This window comes from Haliotis asinina, chromosome 7 (assembly GCF_037392515.1).
Source record: "Haliotis asinina isolate JCU_RB_2024 chromosome 7, JCU_Hal_asi_v2, whole genome shotgun sequence".
NCBI classification, from domain to species: domain Eukaryota; kingdom Metazoa; phylum Mollusca; class Gastropoda; order Lepetellida; family Haliotidae; genus Haliotis; species Haliotis asinina.
The window spans coordinates 21,087,269-21,109,409 of record NC_090286.1 but is presented as its reverse complement, the minus strand read 5'-3'; the positions used below and the strand labels follow the sequence as shown (position 1 = coordinate 21,109,409).

At 37.1% G+C, this 22,141-nt stretch overlaps 1 protein-coding gene across 1 annotated transcript in view; it reads right to left on the bottom strand.

The window, feature by feature from the left end:
- Nucleotides 1-9,374: 9,374 nt before the first annotated feature.
- Nucleotides 9,375-22,141, bottom strand: part of LOC137291649 (serine/threonine-protein kinase NIM1-like) — a 32,837-nt gene continuing 20,070 nt past the window's right edge. The window contains exons 3-4 of the mRNA XM_067823065.1: nt 20,501-20,769; nt 9,375-12,637 (exon numbers count right to left, since the gene is read on the bottom strand). Of these exons, the coding sequence (XP_067679166.1) occupies nt 11,894-12,637; nt 20,501-20,769 (1,013 nt within the window). The 3' untranslated portion in view covers nt 9,375-11,893. The remainder of the gene's footprint in view (nt 12,638-20,500; nt 20,770-22,141) is intronic.

The window sequence follows — 22,141 nt, the reverse complement described above, 5'->3', positions numbered from 1 at the left end:
GCCTTCTGCAACCCATGTTTGCCATAAAAGGCGACTATGCTTGTCGAAAGAGGCGACTAACGGGATCGGGTGATCAGGTTCGCTGACTTGGTTGACACATGTCCCAATTGCGCAGATCGATGCTCATGTTGTTGATCAGTGGATTGTCTGGTCCAGACTCGATTATTTATAGACCGCCGCCATATGGCTGGAATATTGCTGAGTGCGGCGTAAAACTAAACTCACTCACTCATTTTAGTGTTTCTTGTCATCCTGTGTTATTTGTCATTTGGTCACCCCGTGGTCTTGGTCTAGGCACAGAAGCATAAAATTATCTCATAAGCGCTGAAATGATTTAACACTTTTCACCTGTTCAATGTCAAAGTTATCTGTATGCAAAATTCGAAAGACATGCATTGAATGACTTCATGTATAATCCAGATATAGGAAAACATACAAATTTTAACCTAAGTATGTTGATAAAACTGATGAACTTGATATCACTTTGTAGTTCTGGTTACTACGGTAACGAGTAATGCTTTCCATCATAAACTTTCACTGCATAAAACGCTAATCTCAGATCCTTACATTGATCATGTTTCATGAGGAGGCACCTCTATTAGCTTCGCATTGATTGATGTACATACGTTTTAAATTGCTTTGTCTCCGAAACAAGCTTACTTAACTCTCCTACTCAGCTATGACAGAAGAAAAATGTGGTAAAATGGCTGCAAACACGTATTGTTGCCAGGCAACAGGGAACACAACAACTGGTGTCCACCAAGTTAGATAAGGCGTGGGTATATGAATACCGATGTCAGCAGGATGTCTCATACATCTTTAACTAAGAACGGTCATCTGATGGAGATTACCTACATGTTAGACGTTAGTAGCATTTTCTCAGTTCTAAGGATATCTTAAAAGTTACAAAAATGAGTTTTATGTATTTGGCAAATAAAGACATTCAAAAGCCTTTTTAATATCACAAAATCTTTTGTCGACACCATTGTTTTATCAGTAACATGACACGGGGGGAAATCGGCGTTTCTAAATTTATATTTATAAAATATCTTAAAGTTTAAAATTGTACTTTGAGGAGGCAAGTTAAAAAATATAAATGGAATATATCTACAACATTAGAATATCTGACGCGTCAAAATCCGGGTTGGACTGGGTCTTCAGCAACCCATGCTTGTCGTAAGGGGCGATTAACATGATCTAGTCGTCAGACTGGGCGGACTTGGTTGACGCATGCGTAGATCGATGCTCATATTGTTAATCACAAGATTATCTGGTCCAGTCTCGATTACTTAGAGACTGTAGGTGGAATGTTGTTAAGTGAGGTGTATACAAACTAACCATGACAATACTGAAAAGATGAGAATATGCAGCCTGTGTTCATTCCTTATAACCTTGCACCTTCAGTAGGAGTATAGGTCCCCACTGTAACAAGGTCTTGGGTAAGACGAGACTTAAGCGATCGGGTTGTTGGGCTCAGTGACTCCGTGTCGATGCATGACACCATATCTGACCTGAACAGAACGATGGCTGCTGTGTCAAACACTGGATTGTGTGGTCCATACGCGATTACAGTAAGTCACCGTTGTAACGAACTGAAATAGCAGACCTAGATTAAGAGATGTCTTTTTTGATTAGATAGATACTAGAAAAGAGACAGTGAGAATATTAACAGTGTATGCTGGACGCCCTGAAATGGAGCGTAAAGTAATGGTGATGTTTGTGCCTGACTGGCCACCATTCATGCCGTTGTTGTCATAATCAGGAATGGCCGACAGCAGAACATTCTAAATTATATATGATACGTTGGTATCGAGCGCGTTTCATTACCCACCTGAATGAGATCTCATTGTAATGTCGGCATAGGAATTAGTATGAAGCAAATTACCACATATATTACTATACAACCTTAACCACGACACTGAATCATGGTGGCATAGTCTGCTGGAGGCGTTCAAAAACAAATCGATTAAATAATTAATAGAGCCCGACTCGATGCCCTCTAAAAGTGCTCTAGACAACAAAACAGACAGGTGTCAGTGCCATGGCGGTAGTGGTGCGCCTGACACATGTGGAAGTCGTATCGGTGCCAGTATTAAAGTAGGGTTGACAACATTACAATGTGTGAGCAAAGATATACCCCGGTTAATTAATAAATATCAGTTTTTATTCAATAATACAGGAAATTTAAAAAAAGAAAGGTAGATAATACGTCATGACTCATTCCCATCTACATATGTAAATGTTCAGTGAAATAAAGCTGGACGTCTAGACTGGTTGAGATTGTCGTTGAACTACATGCACTGTTGTTTGTTGCTATAGAAACAATGCCTAAGTAATTCGATGAGACTATTACACACGTTAAATACCATGCCGGTCGTTTGCCGGACGTACCAACTTTCCTCCATAGATGTTTTTCTGCAAGTTACATAAATAGTATTTCTGTTAGTCCTCTTAAACCTAACAGCTACCCACATACACTGATGGTGCACATGGCTTGGTCGTGTTAGAAGACGGGGCATGTCATGATTCAGTGTAAATAGCGACGTCCTTCAACTTCTCCAGTTCCTTTCACTAGAGCTAGGCACCGGACATTTCATTATGCTGTTCACAAAGGACGTATTATACAGGCGAAGCTACGTGCGGTTATGTAATTGATGTTTGATTTCGGCTGGGCGTCACCTTCATCATACTGGCGTGTTTCGAGGGTGATCCAACTCTCAGGGGGCGTCACCGTCATATATACTAACTACTTACCTATACAAGCTTTCAACTGTAGAACATGTAATGCATTTCAGCGCCTCGGTGACATGTATTTGAAAAGAAATTTGATAGTCTCGTCTGTTATCAATAGTGCTTCCAGTCAGCGCAATAAACTAGCCTCCCTGTAGCTGTATGGACAAGTAATGATAATTTCGAAAAATTGAAAGAAATCAATAGTTTCCATTTCTCATACAATAGATTTTTCAACCTGTTTAATGTCATCAGATACCGGAGTTAGTTATTGAAATATTCTAACAATAATATTCCAGTTTGAATGTTTTACAGAAATGGTCTCGGCCTTCTTTGTGTGCTGGTGACATCGACAGAAAATGGCACAAAACAGACATTACATCGTGAACGTATTTAAACCAATGTTCGGTGCATATAATACCTTGGTTCCTGACGGTTTTCGACTCCTGGTGGCTCTTACATAACTAGTAAGTGGGGTTAGATTTACGCCACACTCAGCAATAGTCCAGCTATGTGGCTGTGGTATGTAAATAATCGAACCTGGACCAGACAATCCAGCGATCAACATCATGAACATCGATCTGTGCTCCTGGGAACCGATGACATGTGTCAACAAGTCAGCGAACGTGACCACCCGATCCCGACAATCGCCTTTAACAAGCATGGGTTACTGAAGATGAATTCTAACCTTTTATGGGACACATAACTAAGATAGATATAACGAATGAAATACATGACAGATTTTGAAATGGTAGAGCACAAGAAGTGTTTTTTTCTGTTTTTAGACGTGCATGTGTGAACATGAGCATTAGGCACCACGTTATTCAAAATCAAATTCTCCAGAATAATGACACACCTTGACACCAATGGGCCCCAATCCCAACTGGGCACCTTTGATATTACTTAGGCTAGGGACCCTCCAGTTCCATGAAGTAACCAAGGCACTGTACCAGACATGTCACAGGCTCCCTGTGATGAAAGTCAGATCATACGAGCAGCATAAGGAAATTCCTCCTGATTGTTACACGAGAAAGGGGAATTCCTCAGATAGTGGTGATTATCAGGGTGACAATAATCGTTTTCCTCTGTTTAGTAGAAGTCCCAGGACCCTTCCTTTCAGGCAAATCATAGGTACAGATTTCTTGAGATTTTTTTATATGTGTGACAGTTTCCATTTATGAATCGAACCAGTCATTTTTAAATATAGCCGAAAACAGTGAATTTTTTAGTTCATAACATTTGTATGTTGGAAAAAACTGGACAATAAGCAGTCCTAACAACTTTATGTAAACAAGGCAATGTTGACAGGTAACAGTCTTGAAGTAGTGGACCACCCACAAAGAAACTTGTCTATGTTTCATCTAGCGTGCATTTACTAGATGAAACCATGGGTGACAACAGGCCGTGCATCAGGGTGCTCACTCCATTGTTCACAAGTGCAGGGACCTTTGGCTTATGGTTTGAAGCTGTGTATGAGTGCACCCTGTGAACCCTAGTTGCAGCCGTGGGATTACTAGTGGGGATACTACTATTGTCAAACAAACGGTTTTAGATATTGATGTGATTTTGGGGGAGTTTCGTTCCCATTTCTAGCTCTAGATTTTCTAGTTAGTGCCTTGTACAAACAACACTGCACAGTACCATAACAATATCACTTAAGGGAATTAAACCTGACTTCAGTTTCACTTAGTGGTCTGAACGCAAACTATGGTGAATAACTAGGCAAGTTTATGATGCATAAATCTACAATGATGTTTTTATTAGTTTGATTGGTGATTTTTAATGATGAAATCTGACTTAGCAAAGGTGAGTTTTGAATAATTGTTGGTTTAGCGTTATCTTGCACTCTACTGTCAGTGTCTCATGTACCTTAGATGCAACCCAGAAACCATGCTGTCACCACTGTTGTTCAATATCACTGTGAAGATCCAGATAAGAATTGATTGATCTTCTGGAATCCATGTTTGTCGTAAGAGGTGACCTACTGGATCAGATGGTCAGGCCCGCTGACTTCGATATCCCACTTGTGTAAATTGATGATCATGCTGATGGATTGTCTGGTCCAGACTTGTTTATTTACAGACACCACCACATTGCCGGAACATTGCAAAGTGTGGTATAATTACTATAAAGCTAAATAGACTCACATCATATTTTGTGACCTATGTGAGTTTACTTTTACACTGTTATTAGCAATATTCCAGCAATATCACAACAGAGGACATCAGAAATGGGCTTCACGCAAGATACTTGTGAGGGGAATCAAACCTGTGTATTCAACATGACAAGTGAATGCTTTAACCACTAGACTACCCCACCACCCCTTCAATATTATGAAGGTACAGTAAGACTATATACACGAGACAGGAGAAAGTGTTGTCAACCCCTTGATAACACTCATGCCAGTTTGTCTGTTTGCTTTTCAGAACCCTACAGAAACAAGATGCTGTGATTCACTTTACCTTCATCATACAATGTATACAGATGAAACAGATTGCGTGCAAGGCTGGAGGTGGCTTGACCAAGATGACAGATCAATGCTGTGACTCTAGGTAAACCATTAGTGCCATCATGGAACTGTACCGCCAAACATTGCAGTCTGAGGATTGATTTGCTTAGAACAAATCAGCCTTGGGATAAAAGTGATAAATGGTCGATTTCTGTTCTTCCAGTATCTAAGTCTAAACCTAAATAAAGAACAAACCAGAACTGTTGGACGTATTCAGAATAACATTAATCAACTTGTACAGCCTCAACCACTGAAATATACACATGGTGACACATTTATCCTGCACTCAATGTTAGGCTGTCTGGCCATGCATGATGAATTGCATAATACATGATGTAAAGGTTTCATGCACAGATAAGTCTTAAAATGCCCTTTGTCACATCAGAAACAGTGAACTGCTACCATGCCTACATCAAGCTTAAAACATAAACTCTGAAGCTCACCTGCTTAACGTCGATATTATCTCCAAGCAAGAAACCAATGTTTCTGATAATGGCCATGCTGTGGGCCTAATCAGAACCTTGTATGGAAACTATAGTGATGGATAACATTTAAAGGATTTAGTCATATTTGGTTCATATTTTTTGTAAGCCACAATGGGGTGAGTTAGGCCAATTCATCTGACAAATGTACAAATGAATCCACTTTGTAATTGTTTGTATCCAACTGTTAACACATGAATAACAATACCGATAAGACTAAAAAGTCATGATGTTGCTAGCTTTAATGTTGACAGTTTGCCACTTATCATTATCATGCACTTTAACATTTAAGCTATACATTTTAAGCTATCTCAGTAAGGTGTTTACACTCTGAGTGAATGAACAAACTGAAAGAAAGGGGAAATACAAGACAAAACACACATTTGTATAAAATCAAAATTTTTACTTGTGTAACTTAGCCTGTGGCATTGTACAAGCTAACAAACAAATGGCCATACATTGTATGAATACTCAGAGAATGACTTAGCTACACAGTGCACCTTGAACAAACAAACAGACACACACAGTCAGTCCTGTGTCCATCTGTGCTGGGGTGGTCAAATACATCCAGACTATAGTGAACCAAACTCATATATGTAGACCACAAAAGAAAATTCCCACAGTGAGATGAGACTAGTCGACTATTACCCTGTGAAAATGTTTCAGCAAACTGCCCACCTACAACACCTGGTATAATGACAAGCTTGGTCATCAATAGATAAGTACACAATCAGTGTTTGCTGCATGTTTAAGTAGCCTTGGCTGGCAGACAATTAGGAAAGATAATGACATACTGATTCTGTTAATTGCAACTGGAATATGTCCATATTTCAGTCCAGTTCAAGAGCTATTACTAATGATGAAGTACGAGAGCATTACTTTACATAATACTGAAAACATTACACAGTAGCACCTCCAATACTTCATGTAACAATGGGTCGACTGGTGCAAAGGATTCAAGTAAATTATAAATGTCCTCCACTAGTTTCCTAAAGTAGTGTATTACTACATTCCCAAATGTTTGTCAGGGTTAACCTTCCTCACTACTGCATACCCATTCCAAGACAACTAAAGCAATCATGATTCCGTACTTTAAAGATCTCCTAATGGTGAGTGTTAGGGGACCACTGCTTGGACATTACTTGTGTTATACCATGGTGTGTTAGCATTATGTCAGAACTTGATGCAGATCTTAGACATTTACCACTTTGGTGGAACTCATGAATACAGGTATGGGGCTGACAAACCCTGAGACTCAAACCCATCATCATTTGTTTCTGAATACCAGTGAGACAACACTCAGCACAGCAATAACACCCTCATCTCACAAGAATAGAAGTGAACAGACAAATACGATTCCAAATGGAAATCTGCTGAGTCGGAATGAAAGATACTCATGTAGCCAAATAAAGGAACACACGAAAGTGCGAGCATTCCTATACTCTTTTCCAGGTTTCCTGTCATGCTCTATATTGATTGCACTGTGGGTGAAAATCTGGAAACTAATAAAGGAACACTTGTGCTTTCATGTTTTCCATTATTCCTTTCCATGAGTAAACAGTGCTTCCTTCATTTGGAATCCACAGTTGTCGCTTCGGATATATCTGACCACTCCACTGTTTTCACCAGATATGTAAACTGTAAAATGAGATATATAACTGCATATATAATATTCACATCATTTAAACGCATACATGGGTGAGAACTAGGGGTGTTGTATCACTCACTACACAAACAGACCATGAATCACTTTTCTCTGTTTTACCTGTAAGCATCTTGCTGTCGACAAGTGAATTGCATAGTCAAATGTCTTCAATGAAGATGTGCATTGATTTTGAACAAATATAATATATATCTATAAACATATATAAATATATACGATCAAGAGGAAAAAGGTCCTTTTTTGAATGCCTTTAACAATTGTTTATTAATATGTGTATGCATATATATTAGACCCCTCACATTAAAACCCAACCAACCTGTATAAAATATACCCTTCATTCATTACAAAAGTAACATATCTTATAAAGATCTAATAACTTTTGGACATCAATCATTTCAAATATAGAGGTGTGTCAGTAAGGGCTAAATGCATGACGAAAAACCTTCATTAGAATATGAGAAAACTGACAGAGAGACTGGCTACCTGATGATAGCCCTTTCCTCAGCTAAAGCTAAGGCCACTCTTTGTACATTGTGCTTTACTGATTCAACTGACAGTGTGTAGACAAAAACATTCCAAATTTAATTTCCTTTGCTGCGTTAATCCATCTTTGATGGCTTAGAGATATAATGAAACCTACAAACCCGAAGTAACTATTACATCTTAAATAATCATTTATTCAGTGCAATGTATCTTGGAACAGCTCACCAAAATACCACTTAGAAGTAAAACATATTCATGTAGCATGAAAAGTGCCAAACATTGTACAATTTAAACAGTACCACAGTCAATTCCTTGCATTTGAGGACAGTTCATAATTTAAGGCTAGTTGGGGGTGATGATGATCCTTATGGAGAAGCAAGTACAATGTATTATAATATTATTATAATATTATAATTGATGTACAAAGGAAGTGACCCCACTCCCACTCATGTCATGAACAAAATCAATCTCAGTCCCCGCTTCCCTTAATTTAAATATTTTTATGTACAAAATTACTCACCAGACTCCCATAACCCCCATACAGGTGCACAAACTTGATGACTTCCCTAACCCCTACAACAAAATGGGTGCTACCCATCCCCCTCCCCACAAAAATATATGAACCTTAACTGGCCAACCTAAAAGCAAATGAACTGAGCATCACAGCTTGTTTATTTAAATTTCATATTATGATCGATCAAACGTCAATTCAATATAGATCATGAACTAATGGCATACCAGACGTAGCATTCTCTAGACAGTGTGCTACATGAGTGCTTAGAGCTGATTCAGATTCCTGGTTTTCTCAATAACCATAATTTGATAAACTGTTTTCATGACCAATCCTGCGGCTAAAACATTGCCAGAAAATACCATTAAGAAGGGTCTTCTGCTAAATGTTGTGAAATTTCTATTTGCTGTAAAGGATTTTTGTAATAGCAATATCATGATATTTCGAGCAACAGTGATGTATAAATACATTTTAATGTTGATGAAGTAAGTTATGAATTTAGAAAAAGAAAATTAACCATTTACTGCTTCAGACACTCAGAAAGCATGAAATACTAGCACTAAATTGTTTAATTGAAGGTTTACAAAAGAATGTTTTATCTATTCAGACTAACTATTTGATTATAACTTGATATGTAGTCAGCATAGCAGTATGTCAATTTCCAGTCAATGACACCTCTACTCAGTCAGTTGGAAATAGGATACAAAATGAAAAGTTTACTGCAAATAGTAAATTCATAATATATATCTTATCTAACATTCAACTCTTTCCCCTGAACTTCAACTTTAGAGTGGAAACATCATTAACGAAAGTTTCCAGCCTTTAGCACCACCTCCAGTTGTAGACTGTCAAGTGTGTGTTACCTGGTCTGACCATATAACTCCCTAATGAAGTGAATCACATGAGATAGTACAAGCATTATAGATATACAATTTACAGTAAAATTTACAAACTTTAAAATTTATCCTATCTCAAATTCAGCATATTCACCACATATTCCATGGATGGATGGTGGAAGGCAGATTACTTACATGAGTTGTGAGATGACAATCGTAAGATGACTTGTCCACAAGGAGGTTGACCTAGCAGTCTAAACCATAGAATACTTCACAGACCCTAGCCTTTATTATGAACCATTTTTGAGGGTTTGCATCTGAAAACCCCTTAGCAATACTTTCATGAATCTGGACAATCCCATATTTTGCTATTTCTTGCTGTATCATTACTAAGGGCAATAATGGAGGTATGAAGAGATATAAACCTGCCCCACTCTCATTTTTAAATGGCCCCAGAATCCAGGGACGTTCATGGAAAAATGTTCGATGAGAGATAGGATATATTAAAAAAAAAATGAATATTACCTCGCAAAATGATTTCACTGTTCAGATTGTTTCAACTAGTTATAAAAGATTTTCAAACAGTCATAGGGTTTTACATATTTGTGATTTTTTTGCATGTGCCATAAAGGGATGGCTCTTTAAAGTAACAGCGTTCATTAATCAAGGTGAAACTGACAATCAGTGGAAGGAAATTGTATCATTTTCAGGTAACTTATAGCTTCAACATTGGATGTGAACAGTTTGAGATGGAACAAATCAGAGTTCAGACAATATATATAGACAGAAGATAATGGACTAAAAGATAAAAATCGCTGACCCCCAACAGCTTGGCACATACACAGAGCTTCACCTGGTTCTAACAGCATACACTCACATGCACATAAATGCTCAGGTCATTCCCCTCCATTCCTCCTCTGATAATACTTTAGGGTAGACATCACAGACAGACACAATGGCAAGAGGTTTTATGTTAATAAACTTACACAGAAATGGTCCAAAGAAAACATTCAGTTAAAACACTAGACCTTACATGCAGCTGTGAACGTTGTTCAAGAAGACAAATATCTGATCTAGTTAGCTCATACTTAACCCACTTGTTCCATGTAACACCACGTGCCGGCATGACGATCCACAACTACAGTGATGACTAACAGCCCTTTCCTGACACCATTTATAAGTAATATATATATATTTCAGCAACTTTAATTACAGTAAGGCATTAGAAAACGAACATAATCATAGTCTTAACAGATGACTGTAATCTAAAGTTACGTGTTTCTGAAGAGAAGCTTCAGTGATGTTATGAAATAGCATTCAGAAGTTTCTCATTTGAGACATAAAATATGCCATAAATGAATCAAACAATGTCTTTGAGAAAAATCCTTCTTTCAAACATACCATTACCCAAGATGAATGCAAAATATACAGATAGAGATATCCAAAAGATAAACAATTCTAAAATTACAAATCCCGGCAAAAATACACATTCTCAAAATGAGACTTACAAGTTGCTTATTATTTCTTAACAACAACTAAGAGTGAGAGATTCAGTTCTGAGCAAATTCAGTTTGATTGAATACACTGTAGAAAGTGGAATTAAACTGAATTCTTGCTAAATTGTGTAGAATATAAGCAATCTGTAATGTGATAGTATGATTCAGGAGTCTGTACATGAAGAATCGTAACTTTAACAGCCTGGGGCTCCTTTCTAAAAGCAACCTTTACTAAGGTTAACCATAACTCCCTTTCTCTAACATTGCACTAAGGTTACCTTAGTGCCATACGATCACCTTAGTGCTTTGTGAAAGGAGGCCCTGGAAAACAAAGGTTCCTTTCCGTAAATCAGAACAGGATTGTATCTTATCACAAAGAGAATTCTAGTGATCATTATCATGGTAACACTAGAGCTGACACTTGTATATAGTGTTTGGCAAATAGGTCATAATACATAAAAAAAAAAATATTTTAAAGCCATCTGTTTACCCAAATCTGTTAAAATAACATGTGGTAATGAACCAGGAAGTATCCAAAACATTTTAAAACTAAGTAAATAATTACTATTTGATCTTAAAACATAATTTTTATTTAAGAGATGAATGTGAAATGCAGGATCATCAAGATAGTTGCAATATGAAACAGGTTAATTGGTTCTTAAAGACATGTCAACATACTACAAACACACTGTAATGACTTAGATAAAAAAATATAGACATAAGTGTTATAACAGAAACATCTGTGGAATGTAGAGAAGCAAAACTTCTGTTCATTATTCAGTGAATTTTGTAATGTCCTTATTCCTGGAATTTGTTATATCACACTTAGCAGATCATGCACTTCACCAAATATACATTCAAAGTTGACTATTCTGCACTGGCTAAAAATATGTCCCTTGCAATCTTGCAATGTCATGGTTTAAATAAACTGTAAATGGATAAAAAGCAAAACATATCACAAACTAATTTATCTTACATGATCGCTTTTAAAGTTTGATCTTAACGCAAAACAAAAACAAAGGAATATATCTTCACCTTAACAAATTTGTAAGAAATAATATGCATGCGTTCACAATGAAAAACCTCAATAATGATATTGTACATAAAACTTCAGTCTAGCCACAAAGTCCATCCTGGCTATTTCATTTAAACCATGGTATCACAATTTATGTAGAAACAAATATCACAAGATGATGCAGAATTTTGACTGCTGTTTGGATGAGGGTTGGAATCGACCATGATTCCTATCACTGAGGCTTACGTCCCTTGTCGATGAGGTCATGCCCTCAACAACACCTGAATGTTTCTTCTGCACACGATGCAGCACAATACGATATGTCCCTGTGATGCTGTTCCTTGAATCCCTCCCATTCATTTGACGGAAATGATCCTCTCCAATGCCAAGGTCATGCATTATCTTCCGTGCTTCCTTTTCCTCATCACGTAAAGACAATGACCCAGTACTAGGGTTCATGTTAAATGGTTCTAAAGGGGCTGGAAAGTCCTGTCCTTCTTGCCAATCAGAGCGTTTTATTTCAGCGATAGTGAAACGATCTTGTGGAATGTTTTTGAGAATACTACGTATAAGAAATTGACAGCTGTCGGACACATAGGACGGAATGGTGTAACTACCTTCAAGGATGCACTTTTTCAGCTTGGCAACAGTGTCAGCACGGAAAGGCATAATGCCAGTTACCATGAAGTACAACATGATACCAAGTGCCCACACATCTACATAAGTCCCAAAGTAGCTCTCATCCTTGAACAGCTCTGGTGCAGCATATGGTGGTGAGCCACAGAAAGTATTCAAAGTTTGTTCAGGCTTGCTGTATGTACTGAAGCCAAAGTCTCCCACTTTGACTAGCTTTGGAGATGCATAGAACACATTTTCAGCCTTCAGATCCCTGTGAATAATATTGTTGTCATGCTGAAATGCAGAAATATGCAGCATTAGATCAATGAGGCAAAATATGCAGTGAATGAGTGAGTTTAGTTGTTTACGCTGCACTCAGCAATATTCAAGCCATATGGCAGCAATCTGTAAATAGTCGAGTCTGGACCAGACAATCCAGTGATCAACAGCATGAGCATCACTCTGTGCAAATGGGAACTGATGACACGTGTCAACCGAGTCAGTGAGCCTGACCACCCGATCCCGTTAGCTGCCTCTTACGACAAGCATAGTCGCCTTTTATGGTAAGCTAAGGGCCTATTCTACCCCGGGACCTTCACAGGTCAAATATGACTTGGAAAACACAAAACAACTACTGGTATGTTTAAAACTGTCTAAAACTATTTTTATCTTTCATCAACAGTCTGGAGACCTCAAGAAATTGGGTTAATGTGCAAAGAAACAAATCGTGTGAATCAAGAACACAGGATATTGTAAACAAAACTCATGCATCCAGTTATTTCTTGTTATTAATAATTTTCCAATAACAACTCCTTTGGCCAAGTTATTTTCACGGATGCCAATCCCTCATGGCCACAGAACTGACTCCTTGTAAGTCTTACCACAAATATACTGCTGTCTAAGGCACAGTGTCAAAAAACATTCATTATCCAAGATCAATCCTTTCTGTTACTGAACAAACATTTTGTTTCAAGGTATTATGGACAGGTACATCAATAATACTCAGTGATTGTTCAGAAACAATCAGTGCTGTTGTAGTACGCTTATGGTAATTCTTTGCATGCAGCGATGCACAAAGACACTCCTTATTCACTGAAAGACAACAGGTAGTGATAACTTCCTGTGGGAAAGCATCATGTGGCCAGACAGTGAAACAGCAACTCTGTACTGACAAACATACATAATACACAACAAAAGCTAGTATAATCCTCTACAGTGTGTGTACTGATGTATTGATGAGCCTGATATTGTTTTTTTATTCCACATCACCACCATTATTATGTCACGCTGACAGACATCCAATACAGTTGTTATAGCAGCCTTGTAGAGTACTTGCTGAAGACTCCAACACTTCATGACGAGTCCATTAGAGGTACTATTGATGGTAATGGTTCCAACCAACAGCAATTTAAAGTGTTTTAATGACAGTCAGAAGTGAAATATTTACACCTAACAAGGAAATATTTACTCAACTTCTCTGTTATGCGGAACACAATGTTTTGGCGTATGTGCTTACTCCTAATGAGGTTAATGAGTGCTGAGGCAGGGAGATCCTATATGTATGTGCAAGAACAACAAAGAAAATAAGTTTCCAGAGATAAAACAAAGGAAATATGTTTCTAGAGATGAAACTTTAACAAGAGAACCCTGCTATTTAGCGCATCCATTACTAACATGTGGTCATTAACTGAAGAACTGCTTTCTTTTAAATGATAAAGGAGCAAACAAAAGCCATGAAACCTGTTCCTTACACTAAAGAAGTTATGTCTATAAATTCTTCTCCCTTAAAGGTGCACTGATCTGGACCCTTTCCTTGCAAATGGCTGTTGCTTTTGTTATTGTTTTGTTTTTCCAATGGGTACTCGGATGAGATTCTTGACTTGTTTGTAACCTCACTGCGCCACCTGTAAAGCGTAATTGATAGCTTCTGGGCATATACTCACCACTGATTGACAAGGTAGTTTCATCTTAAGGACCTGATGACAGTTGTGCTAGTTTGCAAACTGACTGCTAAGAATGTCTATGTATTTTTTCAAGAATTCTAAACACTATAAAAGCTACATTTCATCTCCCAATGACTAAAAATGTTAACACTGAATAACATATTGCTTAAGTAAATCATATTTCACACACAGATGCCTACAACAAAAAGGTTCATGAAAATCTTGAATTAGAGTTGTCTTTCTTGCAAACAAAGAACTTCAGAATGATAACACACATGAAGTAGAAGGATTCTGTTCAAAACTAGAACTAATGAATGAAAGCAAAATGAAAATATTATACATTACAACACAAAAAGTTCTATGAATACCAAGTTAACTTGTTTGCCAAATGTATCCGTCAATAACCAAATGATGGGACAATATCCCATACATCTGCAGCTAACAAGGAAACCATGCCATATGTCTTTTAATGACCTTGCATTGTAAAGTCTACCTGTATATAATGTTTCTGTATAGCATTACTCCTGACAGTCATTCAACTGCTCACATGTGTTTGTTTCATGTCAGTTACACTGGCATAAAGTCTAATTTTCAGCCAAGATAGTACATGTCACAATTATTTCCATGATCTGATGTTAATAGTTCTTCAAAATATCATTTAGCCAGGCAACAATGTCAATCACTCTAAGTATTTCTAGGTGATCACCTGTACAAAGTATGCTGTTACCTTAAGACAGGATATGGTGTATTCCATCACCATTAGTAAACCTTAACACAAAAACATTAACATTTGACAAATCCACAATACACGATAACAGTGATTAATCAATCAATGTAGGAACGGTTAATCCTTTGATCAATCTCTCTTGATGCACCTCCATGTCCATATTACATAATACATTTGCTGTATCACACCTAAATCTACAGTTTGAGCAATTACCCCAACATGAGAAATGCCAAATGGGAGTGGAATGAATTGATTGATTGAGCATCAAACAAATCACATGTTTTAAAAAAAATTCTTTTGACAAGGCCTTTTTACCAGATACTATTCAATGTTGAGGTACAAAAACACAGAAATTTGATCGAAGTCAATCTCAGTTATCATATGTTGCTCATTTGCTTCCTTTGCAAATTGTTTCATGCCAGCTAATGAGATCTAAGTGGAAGCAATAGACTGGCACGTTGAACCCAGAGATCAGTGCCCTTTTAAAAAATATGTTGCCTTATAGTAGATATAACCACAAAGCTACTTAAATATTTACTTTTAGCAATGCCATACTGAAACTCAGCACATGATTTTAAAGCAATGTTTTTGTCTGCTTATCCATAAAAAAATTCCTTTTCTTATAAGATAAAAATGTTAAAATATTTGCTCACATTGCTCATAAAGCAAACTCTTGAAACAGTTTTGTGTGTGAAGGAAGTGAAGACTGTGTCCAGCTGCACCATCAAACTATTACCTAGTTACAGTAATGGCATAAGTAAGTAGACACTGGTGAACGTCAAAACTAAGATTCATTTCCCCATAAACATTTCATGAAAGATTTGTTCCCATGTCCTCTTGTGCAAGTTAATCCCTGGCAGCTGGCCATGTTTTACATTTCACAGTGCTATTAGTCACCTGACAACAAACAGAAAACAGTTGCCTCCACAACACTGATCAGTAGCATGTTGCTAAGTAGCTGTTACAGTTAAACGAAATTTCAGTTGATTAATTTTGATCATTAGATTCTGAAGATTTAACAATAGATTTAAAATTTATCTCAGTCCTAAAATATTTGGTTATTTGATCTGCTCTCTAAATCACATGTGGGAGGATGAAGCAAAAAATGTAAATTCCTGTTTGAAAGTATTAGACTTGTTATATGTCCTTGGGACTCATCAAGACATGATTAAAGATGAAAAGTCTTACTTGGACTGCAAAAGCACTCAGATCAAACAGATATTCAAACAGCGGCCAGACAGATTGGAACCTTTGTTCAAGGATCAAAGAGGTATGATTGGCACACTCTTTGATCAATATGCAACAATCACCAACTTCAGTGGTACCAACACACTTCTGCCTTCTTGCAGTTCATGGAAAGGACTTAGCAGGAGCATGATTCTGAATGATAAGCATGACTAGGGGGCACAGCAAGGGTGTTAAGATTTGGAGTTAGACTAGGCTATCAGACAGTGAAATGCACTTCAGTCCTGTTGTGTTGATCATATCACGCTTCATAATCTTTGCCATAAACAAACAAACTTACTTCTTTCCTTATGTTCAACTGTAGAAATCACGTCTATGTTAAAAGAGTGAGTGAGTGAATACGTTTTTATGCTTGTTGAAACAATTACTATACTGCAAATACATTTACACTGGCATAGCATCGATCAAGGTTAAATTAACACAATGATAGACCACATTTTGTTGGGACAGTTTCAAATGTACAGCCAAAACAAAACCAACATGACAAATGGTGTAACTTTGGAACAGTACTCCTTGACTAACAACTAGTCTCTGAAATGAAACTATTTTACAGATAAAAAGCTCATACTTAAAAAACTAGAATACAGTCATCCCTCACCATAACGTGGGTCTTGGGCTCCAGGAATGACATCCTCATTATTAGACATCTGCTTTATAGTACCTATCACATAATGTGGAACAAAGGCCAAGTAAAATCGTATTTTCAAAGTACACAACAAAACTGCTATTTCGTGTATTGTGCCCAGTCAAAACTATACTGTATTGTCGAAGGTGAAAATAAACAAACTTTGAAAATGAAAACATATATATGTACGGTAAATTTGCAATCAAGAATCACTAGACATGATAATTTGATAGTTGTTCCTGTTATGCTACCTGTTATTCAACTAAGCTAGAAATAGCGATCAGCTGTGCACAGATGTTTTGGTCCAATGTACCGCTGATTCAGGTAAAAACGACCTGATAATATTACATAAAAAAATTTCCATTCCATCATCAGAATACTTAATATATTAAGCAGTTATTGTAACAAATATATTATATACTGCTATTGGGTTAGTATATGATGCAAGTTTTCTGCCAACATATTTAACATAACAATGAACGCAGGCCGTGTCTGGATACATTTTATGTAGGAGACAGTTTGACAAGTCACCACTGACTTCCCGCAGTACTTGCAACTTTGACTGCAAAAAACAAAATGTAGGCCATTTAATTTTTAAAAATGACTTCAATGCGTCACTAACGTTGGTCTTGGAATCCATGGATTATGAGGCTGTAATCTGTTTGTGGTTGCTAAGAATAATGTGAAATTGGTGCTATCGTGGTAGGTGCGAATATGGTAAGCTGAAGTTGTATGCATATGGAATGAGGTAATGACATTCTCTCACGTGTCTCTGTTGTTTCTGTCAAAAGTTTTAATGAATAAAAATGGGATTGAATTTAATCAAATAAAATGTGTTTTTGACACCATACGTTCTCAGATGACTGTGTTTAATCGTGCTATGGCGTGGTGTGTGGCATCACAGCCAACACTGTAAGTACTTGTCGACATTAAACTTATGGCATGTCTTGTCTTTCATAAGTTACTACTATGATGTTGGTATGATTATTATTGAGAAACCCTGCATGTTTTAAGCATCTGAAACACAATGGATACGATAAACACTGTCAGTTGCCATCCGCACTGAATTTCACTAGTTTACGTTATTTACCAGGGTGCAACAGCTGATTTGTTGATGAGCTATTTTTGATTTCGTGAAGGGGTGTGATCGCAGTTCAACTTTTTTATGCGAGCCACGGATTACAACACGGTTTAACCGAATCTGTGCTATCACGAAGCACGCTATTGTGAGGGATGACTGTATAATGAAAATGAGCACTGAGATTTTCTTCATTTTCAAAAGCTGTTGAAATCTAGACTTGCCAAATTTTCTAGACTTCCGTGGGCTTTCTTGGATATATTTGCTTCAGTTTTTCTTGACAATATATTTGAAATAAATATTACATCACAATAAACATGCTGAACTAAAGCTTTATAACATGGATTAAATGTTCTCCTTTCTAAAATTGACAATGAGTTACACACAAAATGTAAAGGTAATCTGGTTGTTGACAAGAACATGACCTTATAATTTTGAAAGCTATTAGTCAGACATCATTACTGAAATTTTTACATAATTAATACACATAAAAATGACGTCACTATGTTCTCATTCAATCTGGCTTGATAGTGGCCATGTGATCAATGATTAAAGAATGATCGATCATGCTAAAGTTTCACAAATGAAGGATGGCTGAATATTTATTGTAATATCTTAACAAATTTCCTGTCACTCCAATATCATGTGAAATCATTTACAAAATTACCAACACTGATACACTTGATGACTGCTTGACTTGATGAAGTCTCTCGATGTACACCCACTCGTGATTTGTGAAGAGGCTGATCTATAATTTGATTATGAATGTGGGACAGGACATCGATGAAGAGGATCACAGAGAACCTCATTTGCAGCTGATAAAATTATCTGTATTTTAAAGATAACGAACATAGTATATTGCGCTGTTATGTACCAGAGGACATCCCTGAACATGGCTGCTTGCATCAGTAAATCAGGTGACCTACATACTAAATGATTTAGCTGTAGTTACATTATATTGAGCGACGGGTAGAAATCTTGTTGACAACGCTATAAACAAACCATTGACCATCAACCCTAATTACATATAGTGAGTGTGCTGCATGGCTGACACCTACAGGATTAACATAATATTTGCAGGTAGCGCTGCCAGGCAGACATGCTGCTGTTGTTTGAAGTCATCAAGGACTGAATATTTGTCTTGGTCACATATTCTACATTGACATTTTGCATTTTGAGTGAGCTACAACTCAAATTCATTCAAGTTTGTGGGGAGACTAATTGAACATGAATTTATCAAGGACACATAATATTTCTTAGTCAATAATTAATTTGGGACACATGAAGAACACCTGTCCAGCAAAATCTCCTCCTATGAATGATTGGAAGGGGAACACACTACATCAATGTTGACACTAAAACAAGTTATAATCCCATAAAATACATCATGACAAATCCCATTCTAAAAACAATAATGTTTCTCCAAAACAGGTAATGTATCCAACAAGACACATCTCCCTGATTATGTATAACATTAATATTACATATTCTATTTTTATTTTTCAGGTGAAGGTAACCATGGAGTTAATGAAGAATGTTGCCTTGAGGAACACTGACCCCATGTACTTTGAATAACTTTACTAGGTCTGGGACTGTTAGTGGAACAAAGAGCACACTGAAAATATCTACCATAGCATGTTGCTAACCTGTTTTATAACTTTAACTTTATACCTATGTATTTAAAGAAATGACTTTGAAAACAAACTCAGGTATACTGACACCTTGGTATTTCACACTTAATCCAGCCCCATGAAATAATGCTCTATTGCTACTGTTTATCTCAATCCTGGTTGATGGACATACATGGGAATATACTGTATTAGAAGGGAGGGGGGGAGCACTTTCATACAAAATTAACTGCCATTCCACATAAACACTAGCAAGTGGATGATGTAGTATAGTGCTGAAGTTGTTACACAGTCAGTTCATCAACCTCATTCATCTTCATCAGTCAGTGAAGTTACCAGTTTATCTGTCGATCATCATGTATCTTGATAATGTGGACATCACTAAGAGCTGCTAATGATACCAATTTTCACATTCTGCTTGCAGTCCATGCATACCATCACGTAAAGAAAATGTATCAAACACATCTATCTGGAAGAATGTACAAATATTCATTAAGTCAGTGTGGTTAAATGCACTGATTCTGTCATTCTTGACTTGGGTAGTATGTACCTTGGATACAAGATCACAATATGAAGTAGAATATGACCCCATTAGAATCCCATACATATGATCATAATGCATGGACAACTTGGGGCAATATGTCTTACACATTTACACTCTCTGATTACCAAAGTGTTAAGGCTATATGCTGTTTGGCAAAACTTGTTATTGCAGATTTTCTGCTGTTTTCTACACAAACATGATAATGTTACCATGATAATATGCATTTCTTAACATAGAAGAATGCATACAATATTAGATTCATATTGTTTCTAATTAAGAAAATATGAGGAATGTCAAACTTGCTTTTTCCATGGGAAAGATCAGATCTATTGTAATACAACTTCATCAGACAATTCATAATCCTCACCATGTGTTCGACAGCAGCGACGACTTGAGCAAAAAGTAATTTGGCTTCAGCTTCAGGCAGTTTGCCTTCGTTGGACAGTTTAGTGAAGAGTTCCCCTCCACAAGCATACTCCATGACTATATGCAGTTTTGCAAGGGTCTCCACAACCTCGTAAAGACGTATAATGTTTGGATGGTGCAGTCTCTCCATACTGGAAATCTCTCGAGACAACAATCGCTGTGTCTTAGAATCTAACTTGGTCTTGTCCAATATTTTGATGGCAACTTTTTCTGAAAAGAATAAGCATAATAGTAGCATAAGATTAATTCTAAGATTAAGTTAAGAATGTTCTTCACTCTTTGGTACATGTAAAAGAGTGTGAGACTAAAAGGATCTTCATACAAAACCACATTTGTGACTAGTACTGACTACTGACAGAAGCTCCATGACACACAGCTGAACCAGCTCTCACAGCACAGGAAAATTTGCTCCTTATGAGTAGAATGACGCTTCTTTAAATTAGATCTGTTTGGCCATGTAATCATTGTCTCACAGATGACACATTAATCCTGCGCTGCATTTAAAGTGACACACTTGCTAGAAAGGAGGGATTTACTTGTCACACCCTGTCTTCAGAACCAGAATCACTACTTGAACATGGACAATCATCAGTGGAATGCAATCATGACCTAAACATTACACCATGAAGAACTGATTAGCAAAGGTAAAGAACAACTGCACTCCCAACACACACTGCATGGAAAGTTGAGTACAAAGGATTTCATCTATGATTTTTCATCTTACACGCAGTGTACTTTTGCAATTGAAAACAATATTTTATTTCCCTCAATGTCTGCACATGAAAACACAATCAACATTTATTGTTTCAAAATTTAAATTGTCATAATGATATGTAACCTTGCACTAGTCCAGGAGCCAGAGTCAGTTTGCCAATAGATAAACCTTTCGTGAAAGGGAAGTAGAATTTCGGGTGTTTGTTTTTCGGCAGCTAAATGCTTCAGGTGTCTTTGGTTGAACATCTGAATGTAATTGTGGGAAACTTAGTCTTCATCATGCACTTCATCATGTTCATGGAAATCGTCTCTAGACCTTGTAGGGGGTGGGAGGAGGAGAAAGGAAGTAGGGATGTGCCATCTGTAATTGCTAATTGCTTTTCACCTAATCCAAAGAGTTCAAAGCCACATTTATGTACTGCTACCATGACAACATAAACATCCAAAGCTTCAGGGCATAATCAACCAGGAGGATTACTTTGGAATCCCAGAAAACAGACACTGGATTCTTCTTTGAAACCGAAAATGCTTCCAATGCTTCATGGTTTAGTCTGCAGCTGACTTTACTGAACCCAGGATTCCTCTACAATATCACTAGGGTCAGCCCTCTACAAAACTGTAGCAAAGGAGAGAGTATGTCCACTGTCCACACCATGTCCACTGCTGCTGTAGTTAATGCCTTGCAGTGGGATACAGGAGGACAGTTTTGTCCATATTTATCAACCCAGAATACACTTTAATGCCTGCAAACGTGTGTACCTAGTTCAAATACAGCATGCAAACATGGAAAATATTTATTTAAAACATTTAACTACTGAGGAAGTATGTAAGGTGCATGCTTTATAGTTAGCTGCAGAACTTTTCAGCC